At 43.8% G+C, this 24,488-nt stretch overlaps 1 protein-coding gene across 2 annotated transcripts in view; it reads left to right on the plus strand.

Moving 5' to 3' along the window:
• The first annotated feature begins 1,158 nt into the window (after window positions 1–1,158).
• LOC125741700 (carbonic anhydrase 4-like) overlaps window positions 1,159–24,488 on the plus strand; it is a 250,869-nt gene continuing 227,539 nt past the window's right edge. Inside the window, exons 1-9 of one of the 2 annotated variants that reach the window (XM_049012941.1) lie at window positions 1,159–1,258; window positions 1,923–2,001; window positions 2,115–2,141; window positions 2,726–2,896; window positions 2,990–3,141; window positions 3,230–3,325; window positions 3,402–3,474; window positions 3,676–3,839; window positions 4,150–4,361. In XM_049012941.1, the coding sequence (XP_048868898.1) occupies window positions 1,923–2,001; window positions 2,115–2,141; window positions 2,726–2,896; window positions 2,990–3,141; window positions 3,230–3,325; window positions 3,402–3,474; window positions 3,676–3,839; window positions 4,150–4,350 (963 nt within the window). In that variant the 5' untranslated portion in view covers window positions 1,159–1,258 and the 3' untranslated portion in view covers window positions 4,351–4,361. Of the gene's footprint in view, window positions 1,259–1,922; window positions 2,002–2,114; window positions 2,142–2,725; window positions 2,897–2,989; window positions 3,142–3,229; window positions 3,326–3,401; window positions 3,475–3,675; window positions 3,840–4,149; window positions 4,363–24,488 lie in introns of both variants that reach the window. The other variant, XM_049012940.1, reaches the window with a different exon arrangement.

A 24,488-nucleotide genomic window follows, 5' to 3' on the forward strand; every position in this document is an offset into this window, starting at 1 on the left:
CAGCCATATCAGTGCATCATATGACAGTAAACGCGTGCTTCCTTTACAATTAATCAGTTAAAAAAAAATAAGAGGGGACTGCCCACACTGGATCAAGCTGAGAGTTAGGCTGCAGTAATTCAAATAATAACTCGGTGTTAAACACAATGGTTATTAATAATGAACACTTGCATTACTTACATTAAATGTTACAGTTTTGGGAACCAAAACACAGTCCTCCTGAAATCTCCTGAAGTGATTTTTTGACATTTTCTCTTTAATTGTCCTGAAATGGACTAGCATCCTGTTCCAGGTGTATTCCTGCGTTGTGGCTTATGTTGCCTGAGGCACAATTAAAATACTGGTGTCCACCCAATATACCCAATTGCCCACCTCAGGACAGCATCCTGGTAATTCCACTGTGACCTACCAGGGTCTGGCACCAATACAGCATGGATGGATTAAACCACCCAGGTTCATTATTAATATACACAGAAAGTGATGGAAGGCAGATGAGTAGGTTTGTTGTTAGCCTATAAATATACTGTTTGCAGTGATGCTCGTTTGGCATGAAAACACAAGCCAACATGCAAACTCATTTGGGGCCACATTATCCGTATGATCGTAGCAATGCAGAAACAGCCTCTGCAAGTTATCTCCCCATAGCATTTAAGCACAATGATTTCCATTACTTAGTTTAAGTTTTCTTCAGATGGGGCCCCAAATAACTTGACTTACTCTGTGCCCCACCCCTCCTCAGACACCAAAATTTAGAGAGTACCAGAGACACTGGGGAACTGGGCTGATTTAATCCCAACCAGTGCTAAAACTAAACTTACGCCCTAGAAACATAATTATTTATGAAGCTTCCAATCGTGTACCCTGGTCAGGGATATTTTTCAGACAAACGTAATACTGTGGTGTACTATATAGATAGAAAGTAAAGAAGACGATCTAGGCTACTACACCTGAGGTTTGCGCTTACCGGGGCTTCATTACAACGAAATTTTTTGCATTGCTACTAAGGGTGAACGAAGGAGCAGCACTACATCTTCCTAGCATTAAAGTAGCAACACGTTAAAGAACCTGTTTGGATAGCAAGAAATTGCTCGGCGAATTCTTTTTAGCGGTTGCATAACACTTGAGATGTTACGCTGCTCACGGGGGATGGAGAATAGCACATGTCAGTATGAGATAGCATCACTGAATAGCTGTATATAAGGGGAAGAACTTACGAAGTTTCTGAGCGAAAAGTTACTCTAAAAGGAGACGCGTAAAGGTATGTTTACTCATTTGTACTATTAGTCTCTCGAACTGAATTCTACATATTTATATAGGCTTATTATTTGGATTTTATTTCTATGTTGCTTGTATGCATAAACGGTTGTTGGCTACTGCGAATATTAAAAGTTCGACAAATTACTAACTATTTAATATCCATAAGAGGAATATTTATTTGTTTGTTTTACGCTGCATTTGACCGGTGGTCACATATAGATCAAGAAATTAATACGATGATGATAATAATACAATAAAGTAAAAAGGCTTCGACTGGAATTTTGTGTACCTGCATACTATTTATCCTTATTTGAGTGTCCATAATAATAATAATAATAATAATAATAATAATAATTAAAAAACTAACCACTACAGGTATTTAGTAAATAGACCTAACGGATTAGCGTATGAATAACTGTATGGAAATTAAATTATCATTACAACTGGTTTTTCATGTGAGAAATCCATTTTGTCTTTATTGGAAAGTGGGACGCGTGTAACTTTAACTTGTGTAATAGAAAACGTGCGTCCCTGTAAAGACTGCCATCCTGCCTGTGTTATTGTCTTTCACACGGAGAACATGATTACCGAAATGGTTCTGTAGTTTCACTGTGACCAATGCATTGAAAGCATTTTAATTAGGGAATTCCCCTATCGTTTTTCAGATGAATACTCCACTTGACACGTTTTTTGTTTTGGGGTCGGTGTTGGTGGCCTTAGCACACGGAGAATCTGGCCAAATACGTAAGTGTAACCATTTTCCTAATTGAATCTCTCTTTACACACAGTTGTCGTATATATGGAAAATAAAAATTTCTATATGACAAAATCGAATGAATTATGCGTCTTCCTTTCAGACTGGTGTTATAATAATGCATCATGCAGTAAGTACCCTTTGTTTACCCTTTCTTCCCCAATAAATGGTAATGTCTAAGTAATGGCACTAATTACACTGGTCCGTGCAATGTAAAGCAACGTTAACTTTAAATGCTAATATGAGTACCAAGTTTATGTTGCACCAATTAGACGACATTTGAGTTATCTTTGTGACGCATGTTAACACAGTATATTTTAAACACAGTACATCTTATATGTAACATCTTAATCGGTTGCAATTTGAGCAGATTTTTTTGTTCTCCAACCTTGTAATGGTTTGTGTTGCACTGTCCAAAATCGTGCAGTTACATGAATTTGGTCTTTAAATTGTGTGTGTGACTGTATATGTCCTGTCATGGACTGGCCTTCTGTCCAGAACATCTAGTGTGGTGTTTTCCTTCAATGTTCTTTTTTTTTTCTTTCTTTTAATAATGAATTTGTACCTGGGGCGGCACAGTGGTGCAGTGCTTAGCAGTATTGCTTCACACTGCCAGGACCAGGGGTAAAGTCTCCACCAGGTTCCATGTGGTTGCAGAACATGGATGGATGGACTTGTATCTGATTTAGTTTTTTTCTTTTGCATGTTCTTTAGATGAAAATGTCTGGGTCTCAAAACCACTGGGCTTCTGTAATGGAACACGGCAATCACCCCTCAATATCAACACCACCAGTGTTAAAGGGAACTCAAGTCTGATAGCCTTCAACTTCACTGGCTTTAGTAACAATAGCACTATGACGACAATAGAGAATTCAGGCCATACAGGTGGGCTATTCGCTGGAAACACTGGTTGATCGTGGACCACGTGTATCCAAACAGCATGCACATGTGTTGGCTCTCCTCTGTCACTACCCTTAGTGAAGGTGACATTTGGAGACGGGCTTGTGAAGATCAGCGGTGGGGGGCTCCCCGGGACCTACGATGTCCAACAGTTCCATCTGCACTGGGGCAATGGCAGTGATGTTCCAGGATCAGAACACACCGTGGATGGCAAGCACTACCCCATGGAGGTAATGAAACTGTTCCTTGTGCCAGGTTGGTTTGGTCTGAATTGTGCTGTAGACTGATTTGACACTGTTACTCCTCCATATCCCTCAGATACATATCGTGACTATGAAGTCTGAATTCAAAGGCAACATGACCCTTGCCGTCACAGACTCGAATGGTCTGGCAGTTTTGGGCTTCTTAATAGAGGTGAGCGGTACAAGGCTTATCAACATAATAGTGTGTGACTTTTGAAAATCATACCCTGACTTATTTGTTGTTTCAGAAAAAAAATGACAGCTCCCTGCCACAGAGCTGGAAAATCTTAACATCATACCTGCCCAATATTACAAACAGTGGTGAGTCCTACAATGAAACCATTTTTAAATGGGCTGTCTAAGGTCAAGCCTATACTTAGATTTTTGTCTTTCACTATAATTCTTAAATTTCACACAAAATTTAATATACACATTTATCATCAAAGCAGTTTCCATATCCTACGTGGACAAATGTGGTGACAGAAGTATCAGTAACGTTATTTCCCACCCACTGTTCCTCAGGCCAAAAGGTAAACATTACTCAGCAATTTTCACTCGATGATCTCCTGGTGGGGGTGGACCGTACAAAGTATTACCGTTATTTGGGCTCCCTGACTACCCCCACTTGCGACGAGGTTGTGATTTGGACTGTATTCAAGGATCCAGTCAAAGTTAGCAAGAATTTGGTAGGTATTAACTCATGAAATGAATATTTGTGCATGCTATTATTTGTGATTTCTATTACAGTTCCACATTTTTACTTCCATTGGGTATATTAAAATGCAATGCATATGTCTGGTTAGATTATATCATACATGTACACAGACATACAGAGCAAATTAATGAACATAGAGTTGTTAAGCTAATTATTTGAAACTCATTAGTTAGGCACCTTTGCAGCTGAATTCATACAGCGATATTTATACAATTATGTACCTCCTGGAAATACTGTAATTGTTCAGTGCATAATGCCCCCGTTTTTGTTTATGCTCATAGATTGACCTTTTCAGCACGTCGCTGTACACCTCTGACCCCGTGCTGATGACCAATATCTACCGAAGTACCCAGAAGCCCAATGGCAGAAGTATCACGACCCAGGCTTCAGCTTCATCACCATTAATGACTGAAGCCAGACTTTTCCTTCTGCCCCTGGTCGTGCTACATGTTCTCCTCTGGGAGACTATGATGTCAATGTGATTTTCATTTTTAAATAATTATTTGATAACTCAATTTATATTATGAAACAGGATACCAATGTGTTGACTGTAATAAAAATAGGTAGCTATAAATTTATTTTACACATTAATGTATTTGAATTGAGTAGATGTATATTTTTGTTCACTGACTCTGCTCTAGGAGATTGAAATAAGAGGAGAAAGGGAGGACAGGACTACATGTTTTGTAATTTATATAAAACAGCATCCAATAATATTTAATAATATTGTAGCATTTTGCACAATATTATTATTGTGGGTTTCAGACAATTCAAGAGCTTTTTCTTTATAACATGAAAATTGATGTATGAATTCAGATATATTTATAAGAATGTGATATTTTAAATAAAAAAAATACTTAAAACATAAAAGAGTGACTTTATGCAGTTGATTGCAGTAATATTTTATAAGCATTCTAAACTTTCAGTCCATGCTACTAATAATAGTAACATTTCTACCATACATACAGTTGTAAATTGGTTAGGCATATTTGTTTGTTTACAGAACTGTTTAAAAAGATAAGTGAGAAAAAGCTGAAGTTCCAAAAGTATATGGATTCGTTCTTAAATCCAACATAGGTCATTCTTATGAACTCATAACTGTAACATACAGTATGAATTTTCTCTAATTTTTAATATTAGGTTGAAGACACATTCAAATGATACAACTTCATTTTCTAAAATGTAGAGGTAATTTAATTATATATTTCTGTAAAAAACAAAAGTATTTTTGTTATATATTTTCAGGAAAAAAAGAAGAAACAACAAAATTGAGCAAAAATACAGTTACATGCAACAAAATTCCATCAATCCATCCATTATTTTCTGCTAATCCAAGGTCAGGTCATGGGAGCAGCAGTCTCAGCAGGGAAACCCAGACTTCCCTCTCCCCAGCCAGTTCATCCAGCTCCTCCGGGGGAATCCCGAGGCGTTCCCAGGCCAGCCGAGAGACATAGTCCCTGCAGCATGTCCTGGGTCTTCCCCAGGGCCTCTATCCAGTGGGACATGCCCGGAACACCTCACCAGGGAGGCGTCCAGGAGGCATCCTAATCAGATGCCCAAGCTACCTCATCTGGCTCCTCTCAATGCGGAGGAGCAGCTGCTCTACTCTGAGTCCCTCCCGAATGACTGAGCTCCTCACCCTATCTCTAAGGGAGAACCCAGCCACCCTGCAGAGGAAACTCATTTCAGCCGCTTGTACTCGCGATCTCGTTCTTTCGGTCACTACCCAAAGCTCATGACCATAGGTGAGGGTAGGAACGTAGATCGACTGGTAAATCGAGAGATTTGCCTTTTGGCTCAGCTCCTTCTTCACCATGATAGACCAATGGAGTGCCCGCATCACTACTGGTCTGCCTGTTGATCTCCCGTTCCATCCTTCCCTCACTCATGAACAAGACCACGAGATACTTAAACTTAGTGTTGAATCAAAAATTTGAATCAAATTTTAAGAATCGATTCGATTCAGATTCTCAAGATTTAGAATCGATTATCACGATTCGATCCAGTCTGTTCCGATCTGATACAATATTGATTTGGGTCAGTGTTTTTAAAACAGTTTTTTTAGCTATTACCTTAATTACATGACTGTGTAATTGTGCAACATATTAATACTAGTATTATATTGACATTCAATGACAAATTAATGAAGTATTCATTGTTAAAGGTGGCTGTAAGGACCAATCCCCCTCCAAGAATGCTGTTGGACAGAATTACTGAACAGATCCAGGACAACCAAAAGAGGACACCAAAGGTGTCTATACCTTCATCAATGGACTGTTATTGGGACTCTAACCTAGGGCATTATTAAAAATATGACATTAAGAATTCATCCAAAAGCTGTTGCTGTTGAAGACAAATGCTATTTTATTTCAGTTACAAAATGAAAAACAAAGTTTAAAGTGTGAACATGTAAACAGAACATTTTAAACTATTTCCTTCACCTCCATTTGGCATGCCTTGCAAATCACTGTCCATTTGTCCGTTCTGAACCTGAAATGCTGCTGATCTTTGGACGTACGAATCGGTCTTTAGGAATTATTATGATTATCAATTAAGAATCAGAGAATCGATTGTATCAACACAGCACTACTTAAAATCCTCCACTTGGGGAACTACCTCCCCGACACGGAGAGAGCACTCCACTCTTTTCCAACTGAGGACCATGGTTTCAGATTTCATCCCAGCCGCTTCACACTCGACTGTGAACTGCTCCAGTGAGAGCCGAAGGTCACGGTCTAATGAGGCCAACAGAACCACATCATCTGCAAAAAACAGAGACTTAATCCTGAGGTCACTAAACTGGACACCCTCAACCTAGAAATTCTGTCCATAAAAGTTATGAACAGAATCGGTAACAAAGGGCAACAAAGTCCAATCCTCACCGGAAACGAGTCCGACTTACTGCCTACAATGCGGACCAAGCTCTGACACCGGTTGTACAGGGACCGAAGAGCCCTTCTAAGGTAGCCTGGCACCCCGTACTCCGGGAGCACTCCTCACAGGACTCCCCGAGGTACATGGTCGAATGCCTTCTCCAAGTCCACAAAGCACATGTAGACTGGTTGGGCAAACTCCACGCACCCTCCAGGACCCTGCCGAGAGTATAGAGCTGGTCCACTGTTCCATGGCCATGGCGAAAACCACACTCCTCCTCCTGAATCCGAGAATTAGACAATCCAACAGACCCTCCTCTACAGAACCCCTGAATAGACCTTACCAGAGAGGCTGAGGAGTGTGATCCCCTATAGTTGGAACACACCCTCCGGTCCCCTTTCTTGAAGAGGGGGACCACCACCCCGGTCTGCCAATCCAGAGGCACTGCCCCCGATGTCCACACGATGCTGCAGATGCCTGCCAACCAAGACAGCCCTGCAACATCCAGAGCCTTGAGGAACTCCAGGCGGATTTCATCCACCCCTGGGGCCCGGCCACTAAGGAGTTTTTTAACCACCTCAGGACCTCCGCCCCAGAGATAGGTGAGTCCACCCCCAAGTCCCCAGATTCTGCTTCCTCATTGGAAGGCATGTTGGTGGGATTGAGGAGGTCTTCGAAGCATTGCTGAGGTCAGCAGTGCACCATCCCCACCATAAACAGTGTTAATGTTGCACTGCTTTCCTGTCCTGAGCCGCCGGATGGTGGATCAGAATCTCCTCGAGGCCGTCCAGAAGTCGTTCTCCATGGCCTCGCCAAACTCTTCCTATACCCGAGTTTTTGCCTAAGTGACTGCCAAAGCCATGTTCCACTTGGCCCGCCGGTACTCATCAGTTGCGTCCGGAGTCCCACAGGCCAAAAAGGCCTGATAGGACTCCTTCTTCAGCTTGACGGCATCCCTCACCGCCGGCGTCCACCAGCAGGTTCAAGGATTGCCGCCACGACAGGCACCGACCACCTTACAGCCACAGCTCTGGTCAGCCTCCACAATGGAGGCGCGGAATATGGCCCATTCGAACTCAATGTCCCCCGCCTCACGGCGAAGTTCAGCCAGAGGTAGGACTTGAAGCTCCTTCTGACAGGGGATTCTGCCAGACGTTCCCAGCAGACCCGCACTATATGCTTGGGTCTGCCAGGTCTGACCGGCTTCCTCCCCCACCAGCGGAGCCAACCCACCACCAGGTGGTGATCGATTGACAGCTCCGCCCCTCTCCTCACCCAAGTGTCCAATACATGCGGCCACAAGTCGATCATTGAACTGCGGCCTAGGGTGTCCAGGTGCCAAGTGCACATATAGACACCCTTATGCTTGAACATGGTGTTCATTATGGACAATACGTGTGAAGCACTGAAGTTCAATAACAAAACACCACTCGGGTTCAGATCAGGAGGGGCATTCCTCCCAATCACGCCCCTCCAGGTCTCACTGTCATTGCCTACGTGAGCATTGACGTCCCCCAGCAGAACAAGCGAGTCCCCGGGAGGAGCCATTCTCCAACACCCCTTCCAAGGACTCCAAAAAGGGTGGGTATTCTGAACTGCTGTTTGGCGCGTAAGCGCAAACAACAGTCAGGTCCCGTCCCCAAACCTGAAGGTGAAGGGTGGCTACCCTCTCGTCCACCACAGTAAACCCCAATGTACAGGCGCCCAGCCAAGGAGCAATAAGTATGCCCACCCCTGCTCGACGCCTCCCCAAGTGAGCAACTCCAGAGTGGAAGAGGGCCCAACCCCCTTCAAAGAGACTGGTTCCAGAGCCCAAGCCCTGCGTCCAGATGAGTCTGACTATATCTAGTCGGAACCTCACGCACCAGCTCCTTCCTCACCAGAGAGGTGACATTCCATATCCCTAGAGCAGGGGTCTCCAACTCCGGTCCTAGAGGGCGACCGTCCAGTAGGTTTTCTATCCTACCTGGTTTCTGATGAGCCACACCTGTTCTCAGGTAAATATCAGGAACAGGTGTGGCTCATCAGAAGCCAAGTGGGATAGAAAACGTACTGGACGGTAGCCCTCCAGGACCGGAGTTGGAGACCCCTGCCCTAGAGCTAGCTTCTGCAGCCGAGGATTGGACCGCCAAGGTCCCCGCCCTCAGCCACTGCCCAATTCGCACTGCACCCGACCCCTTTGGCCTCTCCTACAGGTGGTGAGCCCATTGGAGGGGGGACCCACGTGCCTTCTTCAGGCTGTGCCTGACCAGGCCCCATGGGTGCAGGCCTGGCCACCAGGTGCTCACAATCGAGCCCCACCCCCATGCCTGGCTCCAGGGGGGGTGCCCAGTGACCCACGTCTGGGAGAGGGAAAACGTGAATCCATGTTTTTATTCATCATAAGGGGTCTTTTGAGCTGCACTTTGCTGGTTCCTCACCCAGGACCTGTTTGCCTTGGGTGACCCTACCATGGGCTTAAAGCCCCAGGCAACTTAGCTCGTGGGATCATTGGAACACGGAAGCTTTGTGTTTAGTATCTCCAACATTGGCAAGACTTTTTTTCAGCTAAAATGTTCAAAAATCATTCAATCTCAGCCAAAGATAATGTTTTATATACCTTTTATCAAAAAAAATCTCATGTTTTCTGAGAATGACTAAATATAGGCATAGAAAGCTAAAAAAGATATTCTGTGAATTTCAGTTAGGTTCACAATACAAATTGAAGAGTACATGCTCCATATTTTGCTTATTCCCAAAATCATTAAGGGTGTAATCCCCTTTTCATGACTTCGTGTTCGGCCGTGCCTGTGGCCTGCGATGGGTTGGCGATCTGTCCCGGGATGTCCGATACTTATTTAGTTTTTGGCAGTCTGTAAAAAGGTATGTCCTATTTCTTGTTAAATCAATTTGTACAATCAGTCGCAGGACAGCTCTTTCCCATTTTAGAGATGTCTTGAACGCTAACACTGCTATTCAGTTTTTCTGCCACTCAGTTGGTGTGAGCACGGTGACTTTGCCTCTTGTGACATCACGTGCATGATCTTGCAGTACGAGGAGCCTACGAGAACATCAGATAAGGGGGTGACAATTTGGAAGCATTTTACGCTTTTAACAACAAATAGCGGCACAGCAGTAAAAACAAAGTTATGAGAGGTGGAAGTAGCGTGTAGTGGAAAATCCCACTAAACAATGCACACGCAACTATGTGAAACAATGTGAGTAATATGAAAAAACAGTGGATGATTTGGGAGTCGCCAGCTTGGGCTGTTTTACACACTCGCTACAGCTTGTTATACACGAGCGCTGCTATTGCAGCAAAGTGTAAGTGACGCTGTTGCCAGAGGGAGAAAAATTGTGGGCCATTCTAAACATTTGCCACTTGTGTATCCTCGCTTGGAAGATATTCAAATTGAACTGCAAATGGCTCAAAAAATAGTTCAAACAAATGAGGTGGAGTGGTACGTTATGCATGTCTTTAGTAGCCTAATTAAAGATTTTTGTCATACATTTTTTCATTTGTATTTGCTAGTTTTAAAGAATACTAATATTATATAAAGTATAAATATATATTAAATACATCTATTATATCGAAATATTAAATCTCTCGAATTGGTATCAGCAGTTTTGAATCGGAATCGGATCAGAACTGAGAAAATGTGGATCGGCCCATCCCCAGTGCAGTGTACTTAGTCTGAAACAATATTTAGCTAAGGTATGTGTTAAAGTAATATCCACATGAATGCACAAATGCATGCATGAATGCTCTGCTAGCTTGCCTTGTTCCCATAGTGCATTCTGGTGAATAACACACAAAAAGCAGTCCACATGATGCAACAGAAAATGTGACTCATCAGACCAGACCATCTTCTTCCACTGCTTCATGGTCCAGTTCTGACACTCACTTGCCCATTACTAGTGCTTTTTCTGGTGGACATGGGTCAGCATGGGCACTCTGACCAGTCTGGAGTTATGTAGCCCCATACACATCAAGTCGCAATGCACTGTGTGTTCTGACACTATTCCATCATAGCCACATTTTCCGCAATTTATGCTACAGTAGCTCTCCCGTAGGGTGGAGATATTACTTAAATAAGTGTGATTAAAACCTTGCTCTTGAAAACAGACTTTTTCTGCTCTTGGTCTTGACTTCGTTTTAATCCCCCCCAAAGTCTCACTCTTAACTTAGTCTTCACCCCTGCAAAGTCTTGGTCTCAATATGCATGGTGTCATCCCCATCATTACTGAGCAAAAAATGTTGGCTTACCATCAAAAGACATGGGCTAATTTTAACAAGGTATAAAATGTTATTTGCATCATGTGGGGGTAGTTATGTTTTGACTCTTCAGTATATTTCAGTATCGGGCATTTCAGTTCCATTACGAAACAATTGAACATATTTTGTTTAGTAAAGAGGCAAGGAAGCATTTTACATAAAGCAGTTTTTGTTACATAACAATTATTTGATAAATGGCACATGTTTACAAGCTGGAATCTACAGTCGTGGCCAAAAGTTTTGAGAATGACACAAGTATTGGTTTTCACAAAGGCTGTTGCTTCAGTGTTTGTAAATCTTTTTGTCAGATGTTTGTATGGTATCAGATCAAGTCGGGTTTGCGTTACCGCACCCTCCACACAGCGAAACTCCTCATGATCCTGGCCGGCGATTCCCCAGGCAGATACACGGTCCAGTCGTATCCTTTGGAAATGGCCATACATCTGCTGTAGCCAGATGTTACATAGGCGTCCCCTTAGCCTGGTCCAGCCACTTGGATCCTCAGCAATGAGGATCCTGTGAGCCGGATCATCCTTAGGGAAATGTGCCACATTAGTGCCATAACTGTGCCGTACCTCCCTTACTCATTCAGGACTCCTCTAGTAACCACTCATTCGACATAAAGTCACCTAAGGATTCTCCAAAGAGTCACAATACCAAAGGAGTCCAGTCTTCATCTCAGGTCACTGGATATAGTCCATGCCTCACAGCCATACAGCAAGACAGGAAGCACCAGGACTCTAAAGACTTGGACCTTCATCCTCTTGCGAAGATATTGGGAACGCCACACACCCCTTTCCAGTGAATCAACTGGGAAGACCACAAAGGTTCTCCCTCCCCTCTGCAGTACCAGTGTATAGGCCATATTGAGGAACTTCGAGGGGATCCTGTGAAGTCTCAGGATGCCCCACAGTGCAACTCCATCAACTGAGTTTAACACTTTATAAAAATTTACAAAGGCTGTAAAGAACCTCTGCCGATATTCGCACTTGCGCTCGATGAGAACCCTCAGGGCAAAGATATAATCGATGCTAGACTTCTTAGGCATAGAACTAGACTGCTCCGGTCGCTGACAGACAAGCAAGTGATCACAGATCCTGTTAAGGATGACCCTAGCAAGGACCTTACCCGGCACTGAAAGCAGTGTTATTCCCCTGCAGTTGCTACAATCCAGGCGATCACCCTTCCCTTTTCAAATAGGGACTACAAGTCCTGTTTTCCAGTCAGTTGGGATGACACCTGACTCCCAAATGGAAGCTAAGATTGCCTGCAATGCCAGGAGGACAACCTTACCACCAGCCTGGAGAAGTTCCTCCATGATACTACAGATCCCTGCGGCCTTCCCTTCTCCCTGCTTATTCATCAACCATGCAATCTCAGTAAGATTGGGTGGTTCACAGCGTATCGTAGGGTCACCTTCAAGAACCGTGGACCCAGATATGTCCAACATCCTGGCTGGAGGGTCAGCTTTAAACACCTGCTCAAAGTAGCCAACTCAGCAACTGCAGTGTCATCTGTAAGAACCGTTCCATCACTCGCCTTGACTGCAAGTCTCCGAGGAACAGATTCAGATGTGCGTAATTCTTCGATTCCTCTGTAAGCAGGACGTGGGTAAGTAGACCACAAATGGTGTGTCACCTACTCACAGATTTGTATAACAAACGCTTCCTTATCCGCCCTCAGAGCCCTTACAGCTGCCCATCTCAGTTCCAGGTACAGACTGGAGTCGAGCACTGCGACTCCTCTCAATAATATCCATGGTGCCCTGTGAGATGAAATACCTCTTTCTGGGAACACTGGCAACACCAACACAACACTCGGTAACCTTCAGGGTCTTATAGCGGAAGGTCCCCCACATCACATTAGAGTCAGCAGTCACATGAAAATCTGCAAGTTCTTCACACAAATTGCCTGCAAACTCATCAGAAATAGCTTGATCTTGGAGTCTGGTTAAATCCAGCCTTGTTCTCCTAGTAGGTATTAACCTACTGGATCTAAGCTGAATCTTCAGATTAGTAACAACAAGTCTGTGGTCAGAATTCATAAACTGGGCACTTCTGTAGACCCTGCAGTCCTACAGGAGCCTCCAGCATCTGCCCACGAGGATGTGATCGATCTCCTTTACCGCACCACCAGTATTGGAATACCAAGTACCACGATGCGTTGCCCTTGGAACCAGGATCCAGCGACTCACAGTCCCTGACCTTTCACAAAGTCAAGGAACATGGAGCAGAGGAGTGTCACCTCGTGGGCAGCCTTCAAACACCGAACAAAGTTGAGAGTAAAACGTCTTCCTCAATATGACATCACTCACTGCGGTCAGAGCATACACTGAAACAACAGACAAGACACCCAAGGAGTGCCTTAGCCTGAGTCTCATAATACACTCAGTGAAAGGAGTGACATCAGACACCATCGGAAAGACCTGATCCGCTACGGCAACCGCTATTCCCTGAGTATGGCAGCCATCAGACTGACCAGACCAAAAGTAGGTATATCCACCTACAGAGATCTGACCACTCTCCAGTCTGCGTACCTCAGAGAGTGTTGCCACCAAAACGCGGAGTTTACGAAGCTAGTCCAACAGCAGATGAATTACCACATCTTGCTGGAGAGACAAGACGTTCCATGCACCTACGTGGATGAGTCGCTTCAAACTGGGATCTAAGTGGCGCCATGCAGCAGGCGACGCCTCAGCACCACACCAACCCCGATCCCCAACAAGCCTGATCCTATTAGCTCTCCAACGGTTTCGACTTATCCGGGGATGAGGCTCCCGAAGGCTTTCCCCCATCCACTTCATGGTGCATGCAGCCTTCCTGCGGGCAGCTGCAGCAGAGCTACTCCCACAGCGAGCAGAAGAGTATCATGCTTGTTTGTATCGAGTAGTTGTGAGTAGTTTTACAGTGGCTGGAGTGCCAATCCTGCCACTGACCCCAAAAAAATTGTTCCCTACAAGTTGGAGGATCACTTGCAGGGCCAGATGCAGTTTTACGTCATACTGAAGTATAATTACAAGCATTTCATATTTGCAGTGTTAGCCCTTGTTTTTCAAGACCTCTGCAATTTGCCCTGGCATGCTGATAATCAACTTCTGATGCACTCACACCTGCCTGCTGCCATTCCTGAGCAAACTCTGCCTTGGTCTCAGTCTTTAAATCTCAGTTGAATACCTATTACTTTAGTTTAGCTTACCCATAATATAATACCTAACACACCGTAACTATGGCTGCTGGTGCTGCTGTACATCTCATTTCTATCTAATATGCTTGTCCATTAATATGTCAATGCATGTTCTGACCCATCCTGTTCTCTGCCTTCCTTCCCATATGTCCAGAAGGTGTCCACCACCAAGCTAGAGTCCTTGTTCAGTCCCAAGGAAGTGACATCATGGATGTGACTATAACACTGTGGGTGCAGACTTTCATCTGCTGCTCGATACTGGCCGGCATGGGGAACGTTGGACGTTGATGGACTTTGGCTTTGACCTTGACCACAGTTTACATCTTGATTTTAGCAAGCAAGCCCACTCTATTTTTTTATGATGTTCGCATGCCGGGGGGCTGAGCAGCCAGTTGACCTTAGACCCCACTTTTTTTATCCCTACTTCTGAGTTTTTGGTTGCTCTCCTCCGTTGTCATGTGGCTTTCATTCTTTCATTTCTTTGTTTTCCACTTTCCCTATTGTTCTCAAAAATTTTTGGCCACAACTGTAAGTAGAGATAAGAATTTGTTAAACAGAAACACTGTAATATTGAGAGAGAATGTCTGGTAAGATCAGAAGAATGTGACGTGTAAGAAATGAGCACGAGATACAAAAAAAAATATGTAGGCATGTGCCAAGTCAAATGGGCAGACATAAATCTCACCATTAATCTCAGAATTCACCCACACACACACAAAATGCCACCATGCATATAACTTTACAAAATCTTACAAAACTGCCCATACCTGTTTCATTTCATGTGATAATTTGATCTTATGTTTACAATACAGTTTTTCTATTACAGACGCTCCTCTACTTGCGACTGAGATACGTTTCGAACGGCCGTTCGTAACTTGATGTCATGACCTGCTCGTACGATCCTCTGTGTGCCACACCCCCCTCGACACCTCATGTAAATTCCTGATTGTATTCAGCTGTCCCATGTTATTTCTGAGTGATTCTATGTATTTAAGTCCACATCTGAGTCCGTATCCCCAGGTCTGTCATTAATGTTGCTTGTGAGTGAGGTCTTTGTCTCGTTAATAAACCCTGTCTGCTCGCATTTACAGCTCCCATTGCCTGCTTGCCTGCTTTCCTGCATTTGCCGTAACACTTGAAATGTTTGCAAGTCATTATTCAACATCGTTTTAAGGGTATAGACAAATACAAAGAATTAGGATGCTGGGAGTTTCGGCCAGAAGTCGTACTACCCAGAATTGGCACAAAGAAGAAAAAAAAATTGATTTTGCAGAAAGGAAACGGGAGCCCAATGAACACAATTTGGAGTTACAGTCCTCTTCATTCATATGTATAAAATATTTAAGTAGAGGAGCATCTGTACTTCATTACTATGTCTCACCAAGAGTCATATATTTCACTGTAGAACATCCACCCATCCATTTTCCAAACCGCTTATCCTACTGGGTCGCAGGGGGTCCGGAGCCTATCCCGGATGCAATGGGCACGAGGCAGGGAACAATCCAGGATGGAGTACCCGGAGGAAACCCCACGACGACATGGGGAGAACATGCAAACTCCACACACATGTGACCTGGGCGGAGACTCGAACCCGGGTCCCCGAGGTGTGAGGCAACAGTGCTAACCACTGCACCACCAGGCCGCCCCCACTGTAGAACATTTATGTCAAAATTTGTCAAATTTATCTATGGTGTGGAATAAATAATGGAATGTGGAAGATAGTAGAAAGTGCAAAATATATATATCCTGTTCTTTTTTTCACCATTGCAAAGGAAGGGATAACCCTCGAAGCTGGGTCAAATAATCCATGTTCCCAGCTCTGGGTTGCCAGTTAACCCAGTTTGGTGGTTTATAACCCAGTGTTTTTAGAGTGCAGTGAAATGCTTCTCTCCCTGCTCCCTAGTTTGTGCTTAAAAATAAAGATCTAATAGAGAAAAAAAACATAAAAATAGTGAATAATTAAGCAATAACATACTAGAAGGAGTACGGTTGTATGGAAGTATGGAAGAGGCATAGTACCGAAGGAGTCCAGTCTTCGTCTCCGCTCACTGGATAGCATCTCTGTGTCACAGCCACACAGCAAGACAGGGAGTAGCAGGACTCTAAAGATCATCGTCCTCATGCAGAGATATCGGGAGCGCCACACGCCCTTTTCCAGTGACCCCATGAAACCGCATGCTCTCCCAACCCCTCTGCTGACATCATAAGAAGAGTCACCAGAGACATGAATCCAGGACACCCGCAATTCCCGTTACTCAGACTCCTCGCTCAGTTTCTCGGGGCCCCAATCAGAGCCTCCCTTTACTCCGCAAAGATTACAGCATCGTCAGCAAGATCAGTAAATCTTTCTTCACCAACAGATGCCCCACAAGTGAGTAGGAACAGAGTAGGAGGAAGAACACACCCCTGGTGAACGCCAGAATCAACTGAGAAGAACGCAGAGATTCTCTGTTCTCTGCACAGCACTCACAGTACCAGTGTACAGGTAAGCCATGACGTGCAGCAACTTCAGGGGGATCCCGCAAAGTCTCCGGATGTCCCACAGGGTAACTTCGAGTCAAATGCTTTATGAAAACTGAGAAAGGTTGCAAAGAACCTCTATTCACACTTGCACTCCTGATGTGGTCCATGGCATACATCTTAGCCGTGAAACCAGACTCCTCCAGTTGCCGACAGTCGAACAAGTGATGATGGTTCCTGTTAAGGATGACCTTTTATGACAGCACACCTCATACAACTTCTCAATCTGTCACTGACTTTTTAAACCAATATATTTAATTATTTAATTGACCCGTTAGTGAAATTTAACAATCATGGAACGGCTGAAGTGCTCCTGAGGAAAAATTTGGGAACTGAAGCGGTGTTCATCTAGCCGTCCAACTAGATATCAGTAATTAAGAAATTACTAGTTTTTATTGCGTTACTCTTAATTTGCACATGTTCTAATGTTAAATTGTGTTTTTTGTTCTAAGACTAAGTACACTTGCTAGCCAGATAAACAACTTTAAATGTTTCTTTGGACTGCCTTAGACTTTTGCACAGTACTGTATGTGCTAAATTAAAATTTGGGTTAAACATGTAAGGTGTTGGCCATAAGATTACCTGACAGCTTTTTTCCATATATATACACACTATATATATATATATGAATGAATGAATGGATGGATTGGGTAGATGGATGGCGGGGGGATATTGGTCTAGAAATGACATGAAAATACAGAAAAAAAAATCACATTAATTTTTTTGATTTGGGCTGGGTGGCAGCTCCAGGTTTAGCTGAGGCCCCTTTTCTAGTAGAGGCCACAGAGCTTCCGCCCGGGTAAGCCCGCAATGTCGGAGAGACTCACACCGCAGAATCATTAAGAGCAACGCAAAGCAAAACCCATTTATTATTCAGCTATAAGGTAGTGCATTACAGTATTGAATTCCAACACATTTGAGCCATGTTGCCATTTTGGGTAATGAAGAGCCCGTTGTCATGGTGCTAGGGTACGTTGATGTCATTATGGCAGCAGGATCCCCCAAGTTTGAATCCTAGTCCTTCGTCTTCTTTTCCAAACCCTCTTATTAAATTAAACAATTAAATTAAAACAAAATTATTCAGACTAAGACTATACTTAGAGCAAACAGTCAGACAGGGCACAATACGATCGAGACGTTAATGACGGAACTGGGGATACAGACTGACGTGGACTTAAATACACAAGACTAATTAGAAATAACAAGAAACAGCTGATGACACCGGGATTTCACACAAGGTTAATGAGGGAGGCATGGCACACAGAAGGATCGGGCGTGACAGAACCCCCCCCCCCCAAAAGGTGTGCACTCCGGGCGCTCCTCAAGGGAGGCGACTGATGAGACTGGAAACCAACAGCAAAGAGCAAAACATCAACGGGGCACCGGAAACAGGACGGACACAGCAAACAGGCACAGGGACAAGAAGCAGGACAACCACTGACACCAGATACAGGGGAAACACCAACAGCAGGAACAATAGGACCAGTAATGAACACAGGATGCACAAAGGGACGAAGAGCAGACATAGGAGACAGGAAGGGAATGGACGGGGGACAACAGGGAGCCCGAGGGAGTCCAATGGGGCCATCGGGGAAATCTCCGAAGGGTCTCATTCGAGCTCCTCCTCCCCTAAGGGGAAAGGATCGGGGGTTGGACAGTCCTGGACCTCCTCGGGGACAGGGATTGGGGTGATGGGAACTGGTGGTGCTGGAGCAGGGACGGGAACACTTATTAAGATTGGACTGCAGATAGATTTGTCGGCATCCTGATTAGTGGATCATTGGTCTTCTAGCCAGCAGCGCCCATGTTATGTAAGTTTCAGACCCCTAACTGCGTTAGTTAAATAGGTAACACCTGAGAGTCCATACTGGTCAAGATAAATCCCAAAATCTTTGTATAAAGACAAGAGCTTCATAAATGAGCTCCCTGGTCTGGTGGAATGCCATTGCTCTTTTTTTAAGTAAAAGGGTGCATATATTTGTAATCTTAAAATTGCTATAACCAAACAGGACTTAATTATCATCTACCAACAGAGTGTGCCAATTATAAGTTGGTGGTGTTGCCGCAATGAAGACGCCGAGGTCGGATTTATCATGCAGCACTACTCAGATCATTTGCAGAACAATTAATAACATTACAGGGACTTTTGCATCACATTTAAGTGACCTAAAACTTGCCATCTGGAATACCAATACACGTTTACACCATAAATCAATTATATCCAATGCAAGGCATTCTCAGCATTTCAGTTTTTATCATTTCTCTTATTGTTCATGGTTAAGGAGTAAGTGGGAATGAGAGAGAGAGAGAGAGAGAGAGAGAGAGAGAGAGAGAGAGAGAGAGAGAGAGAGAGAGAGAATGAGCTCCTGAAAATCTTTTAGTTTTAGACCAAAAGTAACTCGAGATTATGTAAAACAACTATTTATATTAAAGAATAAATTTGGCGACTATAGTAAAATCTAAAATGTGCTTTTCTCAAATGAAATGAAATAATCTAAGAACTATCAATAAAAAAGAAACCGAGTGGGAGAACTAAGTCACTGTTTTCGATTTGATCTGCAGATGCCCCAGATTCTTCTTCCACTACCTAAAAATTATAAATAATATTTACCAGTCACTTCAATAACTTTTAATTGCTTTTAATTAGACTTAGGTGTACTTGCTATGATTGAAGTATATTAACCAAATGTGTTCGCTATGGTCGCAAAGTGTGAATGAGAAAAAAGTGAGATTTTCACTCAAGATGTTTACATGCACAGCTTCGTTGAGTTACGGTTATAGCTCGACTACGTAATGTTATTGGACTAGTGTCTTTGTCACAGTATAAATGCACGGGAGGGTAATTGATTAATCACAATTGCCAAAGTATGTCAGACTCCGCTACAATAGGTGGCGATATTGCTGCCTTAAAGTCCTCCTTGGAAGATCCAACTAGGAAGTTGGGAAATAGTAATTATGAGATGACGCGCTTGTTCAAGTGGTTACATCGGCGCCAGATGGAGGCGATGAGAAAGCAACTCTTTGTTTTGTTTTATTTCTCGTTTCTCCAAATGCATTCGTAGCGTTAACTGAACGTGAAGAAGAGCAAAGGAAGCATGTTTGTTTGTGTTTGTTTGTACAGCTAACTAGTTACTGTCTTGAGTTGAAACGCACAGACCGGTGAAGCAGGCAAGGGATAAAAAGGCTGGGGCAAAAAGGGATTTAATGGGCGAACGGAGAGGCATACAGAGACAAGAAGCATAACCAAAACATAAGACTACAATGACCGGACTAGGGAAACATACTCTGATGTGGACTGAAATACACAGAACTAACAAAGAACTCTAAACAGCTTATAAACACTGGGAATCCACATGAGGTAAACGAGGGGGGTCTGGCACAGGAGGATCGGCACGATCCGGGTGTGATAGTTACTCGTTAGTCTAGTTTACAACAAATAATAGATTAACATACGCAAAACAAAATGATTACATTACTACATTAATTATTACATTACTTTTCGTTATCCCTTGCTTGAACAACAGGTAGCTATAACCAGCTACATATCAAATATTGAGCCAAAAAACTATCCATTTATTTTTTTGACGGAACACCATTTTATAAAAAATTTCCTCAACATTCACAGCAATTTGAGTGACATAAAATTAACTACTTTCATAATAATTTGCCTTTCACAGTGGAGCTATTCATTCCCAGTGGAGCTATCCAAGATTGCTGTAATGGCATGCCCCGAAGGATGCAAGTGTTACAGTTACATATATGTACTTGTACATATAGGTTACAGCAGCTATTAGTCCCTTAATTAAAATAAAAAAGTGCTGGTTGGTCTAATTTAGGTGAGATCCTTATGCAGCAAATAAATCAATCAAATATATATTCAAAAGTTAAAATAAATTCTAAAACACTGAAGATTTTAAAACAAATACTGGCTAGCGGTATTTGCAATGTGCCAATGGTGAATACATTTAAGAATGACCATCTGAAGAGGATATTTGTACAAGCCAATTAAACCAGCACAAACGGGGATATAATATATTGATACTCATCAGACCCATATACACTTTGCAGGACAAATGATCTGTGAAACCTCAGACTATTGACTTTAATGAATTCACCCACACCACAGTCACTCAGTAATTTAAATGCATGGAGATGCTCTGAGAAATGTTCTGTGAAAAAGTTTATCCACCAAAAATAATATATTGTTGTCAATAATAAGTATTTTCCGAATCTGACTGAAAACAGGAATTTGGTCTTCAATTTCATTGCAAACAACCAGGCCTACTCTGTATTCTGTTCCATCTATTTTCACTCAATTCATGGAGCACATGCTTCTCTCCATGGGATTCTTTAACATTTCTGCCAGATGCATACCATCATCAACACCCTCCCAGCAAAATGTTTTCATTGGACCATACTCAACATGTCTCAAAGGTGATGTTTCCCAAAGATAGCCCATGGACATCTGATGACTTTTTGCCAGAGTTTTGGTAATATTTTTTAAATTCTTGAGTGTTTTTTTGAAGACTTTATGCTTAGCTTCGAATCGCATACTCCACATATGCACTAACAGACCTATTTTACGTATACAGGAAGGATAATGGATCATAAAATGATGTTTTGGCAATAGATTCTTGTGTGGATATAGTTTTGTGAACAGTTCGTGGTGCTCAATTATTAAATACTTCATAAGAACAGTCATACCTTCAGAGAGACAGGGGGAAACTACAAGGTTCACTATTTGAAGTAAAAGAAGCAGCAAATGCCAGTGTTTATCTCCATTGGGCACAATATCACCAAAGACTAATGGGATGTTTTTTAAAAGACTAAATGCCTGAATTGAGTTAAGCAGTAAACCATTCCCTTTGTGCTCGAGATTCACTCGTATGGGACGATTCTTTCATTCTAAATAGCAATCGTAAGTATAAATTCTAGAGACCAATTCACTTCGTGACATAAAGTCACTCTCAAGATATTCAAAGAGTAATTTCATTTCGAATTGAGCAACTCCTTCTAGGATGTCGTGCATTACATCGAAGGAGTAATTGTGGCATACATGAAAATATTTTAGACTGTTGAGCGATGATTTTCATTTGAGGCCATAGAGTGATGAAAGTTGTGGATTTGATTCTAGCTGAAGGCAATGCTGTTCATAGACTGCACAATCACGTAAAACACCCCTTGGATCATCCTCATTGTAAATAACCTGGGCAGCTGCCTTTTCAGTCAAACATAAACGACAGTAGTACTGACCGTAAAATGATTCAGTGAAACCAATGCATGAGTGCATGCCCAAGTTGTCTCCATTTACTTGACATAGAGTGCCGTAAATTTTCCCAATGGAAATTGATAGTTCAATGCCATCTGTCTCTAGAATACTGATGTCATGTATCAAAGGCTCCAATATGGGCTGAAACCCATATTTTTTCAAATCTTGAACATGAAAAAGTGCACCCAAATGGATATTCATCAGAGTTGAATTAAATTTGGGTGGAAGACTTTAGTACAAAATAAAAAGCCCCAACTGTGATCGGAGGCAGAATAATCAGGCGAGGATCCAGATATGCGCACAGCCAGATGTTTTAATATGATCGCAATACAATTAAGGGATGTTCCGAAAAGGATGGTCGTATTCCGTTAGCAGGGGTCGAAATCCAGAAGGTCAGTCCTAGACAGAGTCACACAGGACATGACCACACAGGGAAAGGGGAACTGGAGAAGCCGGGATCAGCAGGGAAGACGGGTCAGGAGCGGGAGCGAGTCTGGGGAGAGGAAGACGACAAGGTAAGGCAAATACAAAAGGAATACAGAACAGGTAAGGAGTAGTGGGACCACGAAAGACAAGTAATTGCTCGGTAAGGCTCATTGGAAATGGCTCATTTCTTACTAAAAACGTCCTGGTAATCGCGGTACTCCGGGGATACTTGGTTTCCCTCGTCCGACTCCGGGCTCTCGACACTGGAGGTACGACAGGGTATGGACATACAGGACGAGATGCAGTCGGGCGACCAGGAGGTTAGCTCACCCGTACTCCAGTCGAGCCGAGGATTGTGTTGTTATAACCAGGGCAAGCCGAGAATCACCGGGTCTTTGGCATGTGGCAGAAGGTACATCTCAATTCGCTCCTCATGGAGAGCTCCAATCCGAAGACGGAAGGGGTGAGTACGGTTACTGATGGTTCCATCCTGGATTCTTTGTCCAGTTACTCCGAGGACCGTGAGAGGGCGGGCCAGCCTCTGGCAAGGTAAGCCTAGCTGATGTGCCAGTTGCCGGTCAATAAAATTACCGGCTGCTCTGCTATCCACAAGAGCAAGGAGCTCCAGGCCCGTCTTCCCTGCTGATCCCAGCTTCTCCAGTTCCCCTTTCCCTGTGTGGTCATGTCCTGTGTGACTGTGTAGGACTGACCTTCTGGATTTCGACCCCTGCTAACGGAATACGACCATCCTTTTCGGAACATCCCTTAATTGTATCGCGCTCAGCGATCATATTAAAACATCTGGCTGTGCGCATATCTGGATCCTCGCCTGATTATTCTGCCTCCAATCACAGAATACTTCGCCGTGAAGAAATGGATCCAGCGCACAGCCACTCCGTGGAGAATCGGCTGGCAGCCATCGAGCAGCTCCTGTCTGCCCAAGCCGCCTATGTGCCCTTGCCAGCTTCTCCATCTCCACCAGTTTACCATTTCGCTGCTCACAGGGAGAGCTCGAGAGTAGGCCACCGCTTTGTGGGCTCGCCAGAGTCCCTTGATCGACACTCCCCAGGACTTCCATCAGGCGTTAGTGGAGGTGTTCGATCACCCCGCCGTGGGAAGGAGACCAGGAGATCGCCGCGGAGTTCTCCCTAGAATTCCCTACCATTGCCGCCGGGCTCCGCTGGCCAGATGACCATCTTCCGCCGGGGTCTGAATCAGGATCTCCAGGACGAGCTCGCCTCTCGGGGAGAGGCCCTCTCCTTCGAGGAGTACGTTCGTCTCGCCGTAAGGCTTGATAACACCGTCAGGGATCGACGGAGAAGAAGGGTCCAGTTGGAGAGTCACCGATCCCCACCGGTAACACCTGCAGAGTCGCCTGAACCTATGCAGCTTGGCAGAGCACCCCTCACGGCATCAGAGCGTAGACGCAGGACCCAGAGAGGACTGTGCCTCTATTGTGGAGTGGCTGGGCACATGCTGTCCACATGTCCCATCCGACCCAGCCGAGAGGAACCTACCCCTCCGGTAAGTTCACCCCCTCGAACCATACCTACTTTACCACAGTTCACTCTGCCAGTAAGTATTAGCTCGTCCGGAGGGAGCCTGGAGCTCCTTGCTTATCTGGGAGTCCTCATTAGTGAGATATACGGAACACCTGGGGAACCCTGCCTACTCGGGCGGAGCTGTTGACGAGTGGGCGGCGGGTTCCGCCTGAGAGGGCGTGACACCAACTTTGTGTATCCCATGTTTGGACCCAAGGGGATTTGCTGTTTTGAAATCATCATAATATAATTGTATTTGCAAAGTAGTGGAATGTCTAGAAAATAATGGATGAGCCTTGAAGTAACTTCCATCACAGAAGTCCTTATAATCATGTGATCTCTGCCTTTCCGAAGATTCCCTTATCAATCTACAAATATCTGAATTTTGACACATAAATTTTATAGTTTCTAAAATTGGCACATAAACAAAGGTATCTTTCACTGGGACCTGATCATATGAGCCTGTTTTTTTTATTGCATCTCACATCATACTTCATGCCAAGTCAAATTTCAATTGGGTCAACTATACCCCATTTATCAAGGAAATAATTG

This window comes from Brienomyrus brachyistius, chromosome 5, assembly GCF_023856365.1.
Source record: "Brienomyrus brachyistius isolate T26 chromosome 5, BBRACH_0.4, whole genome shotgun sequence".
Classification (NCBI taxonomy): domain Eukaryota; kingdom Metazoa; phylum Chordata; class Actinopteri; order Osteoglossiformes; family Mormyridae; genus Brienomyrus; species Brienomyrus brachyistius.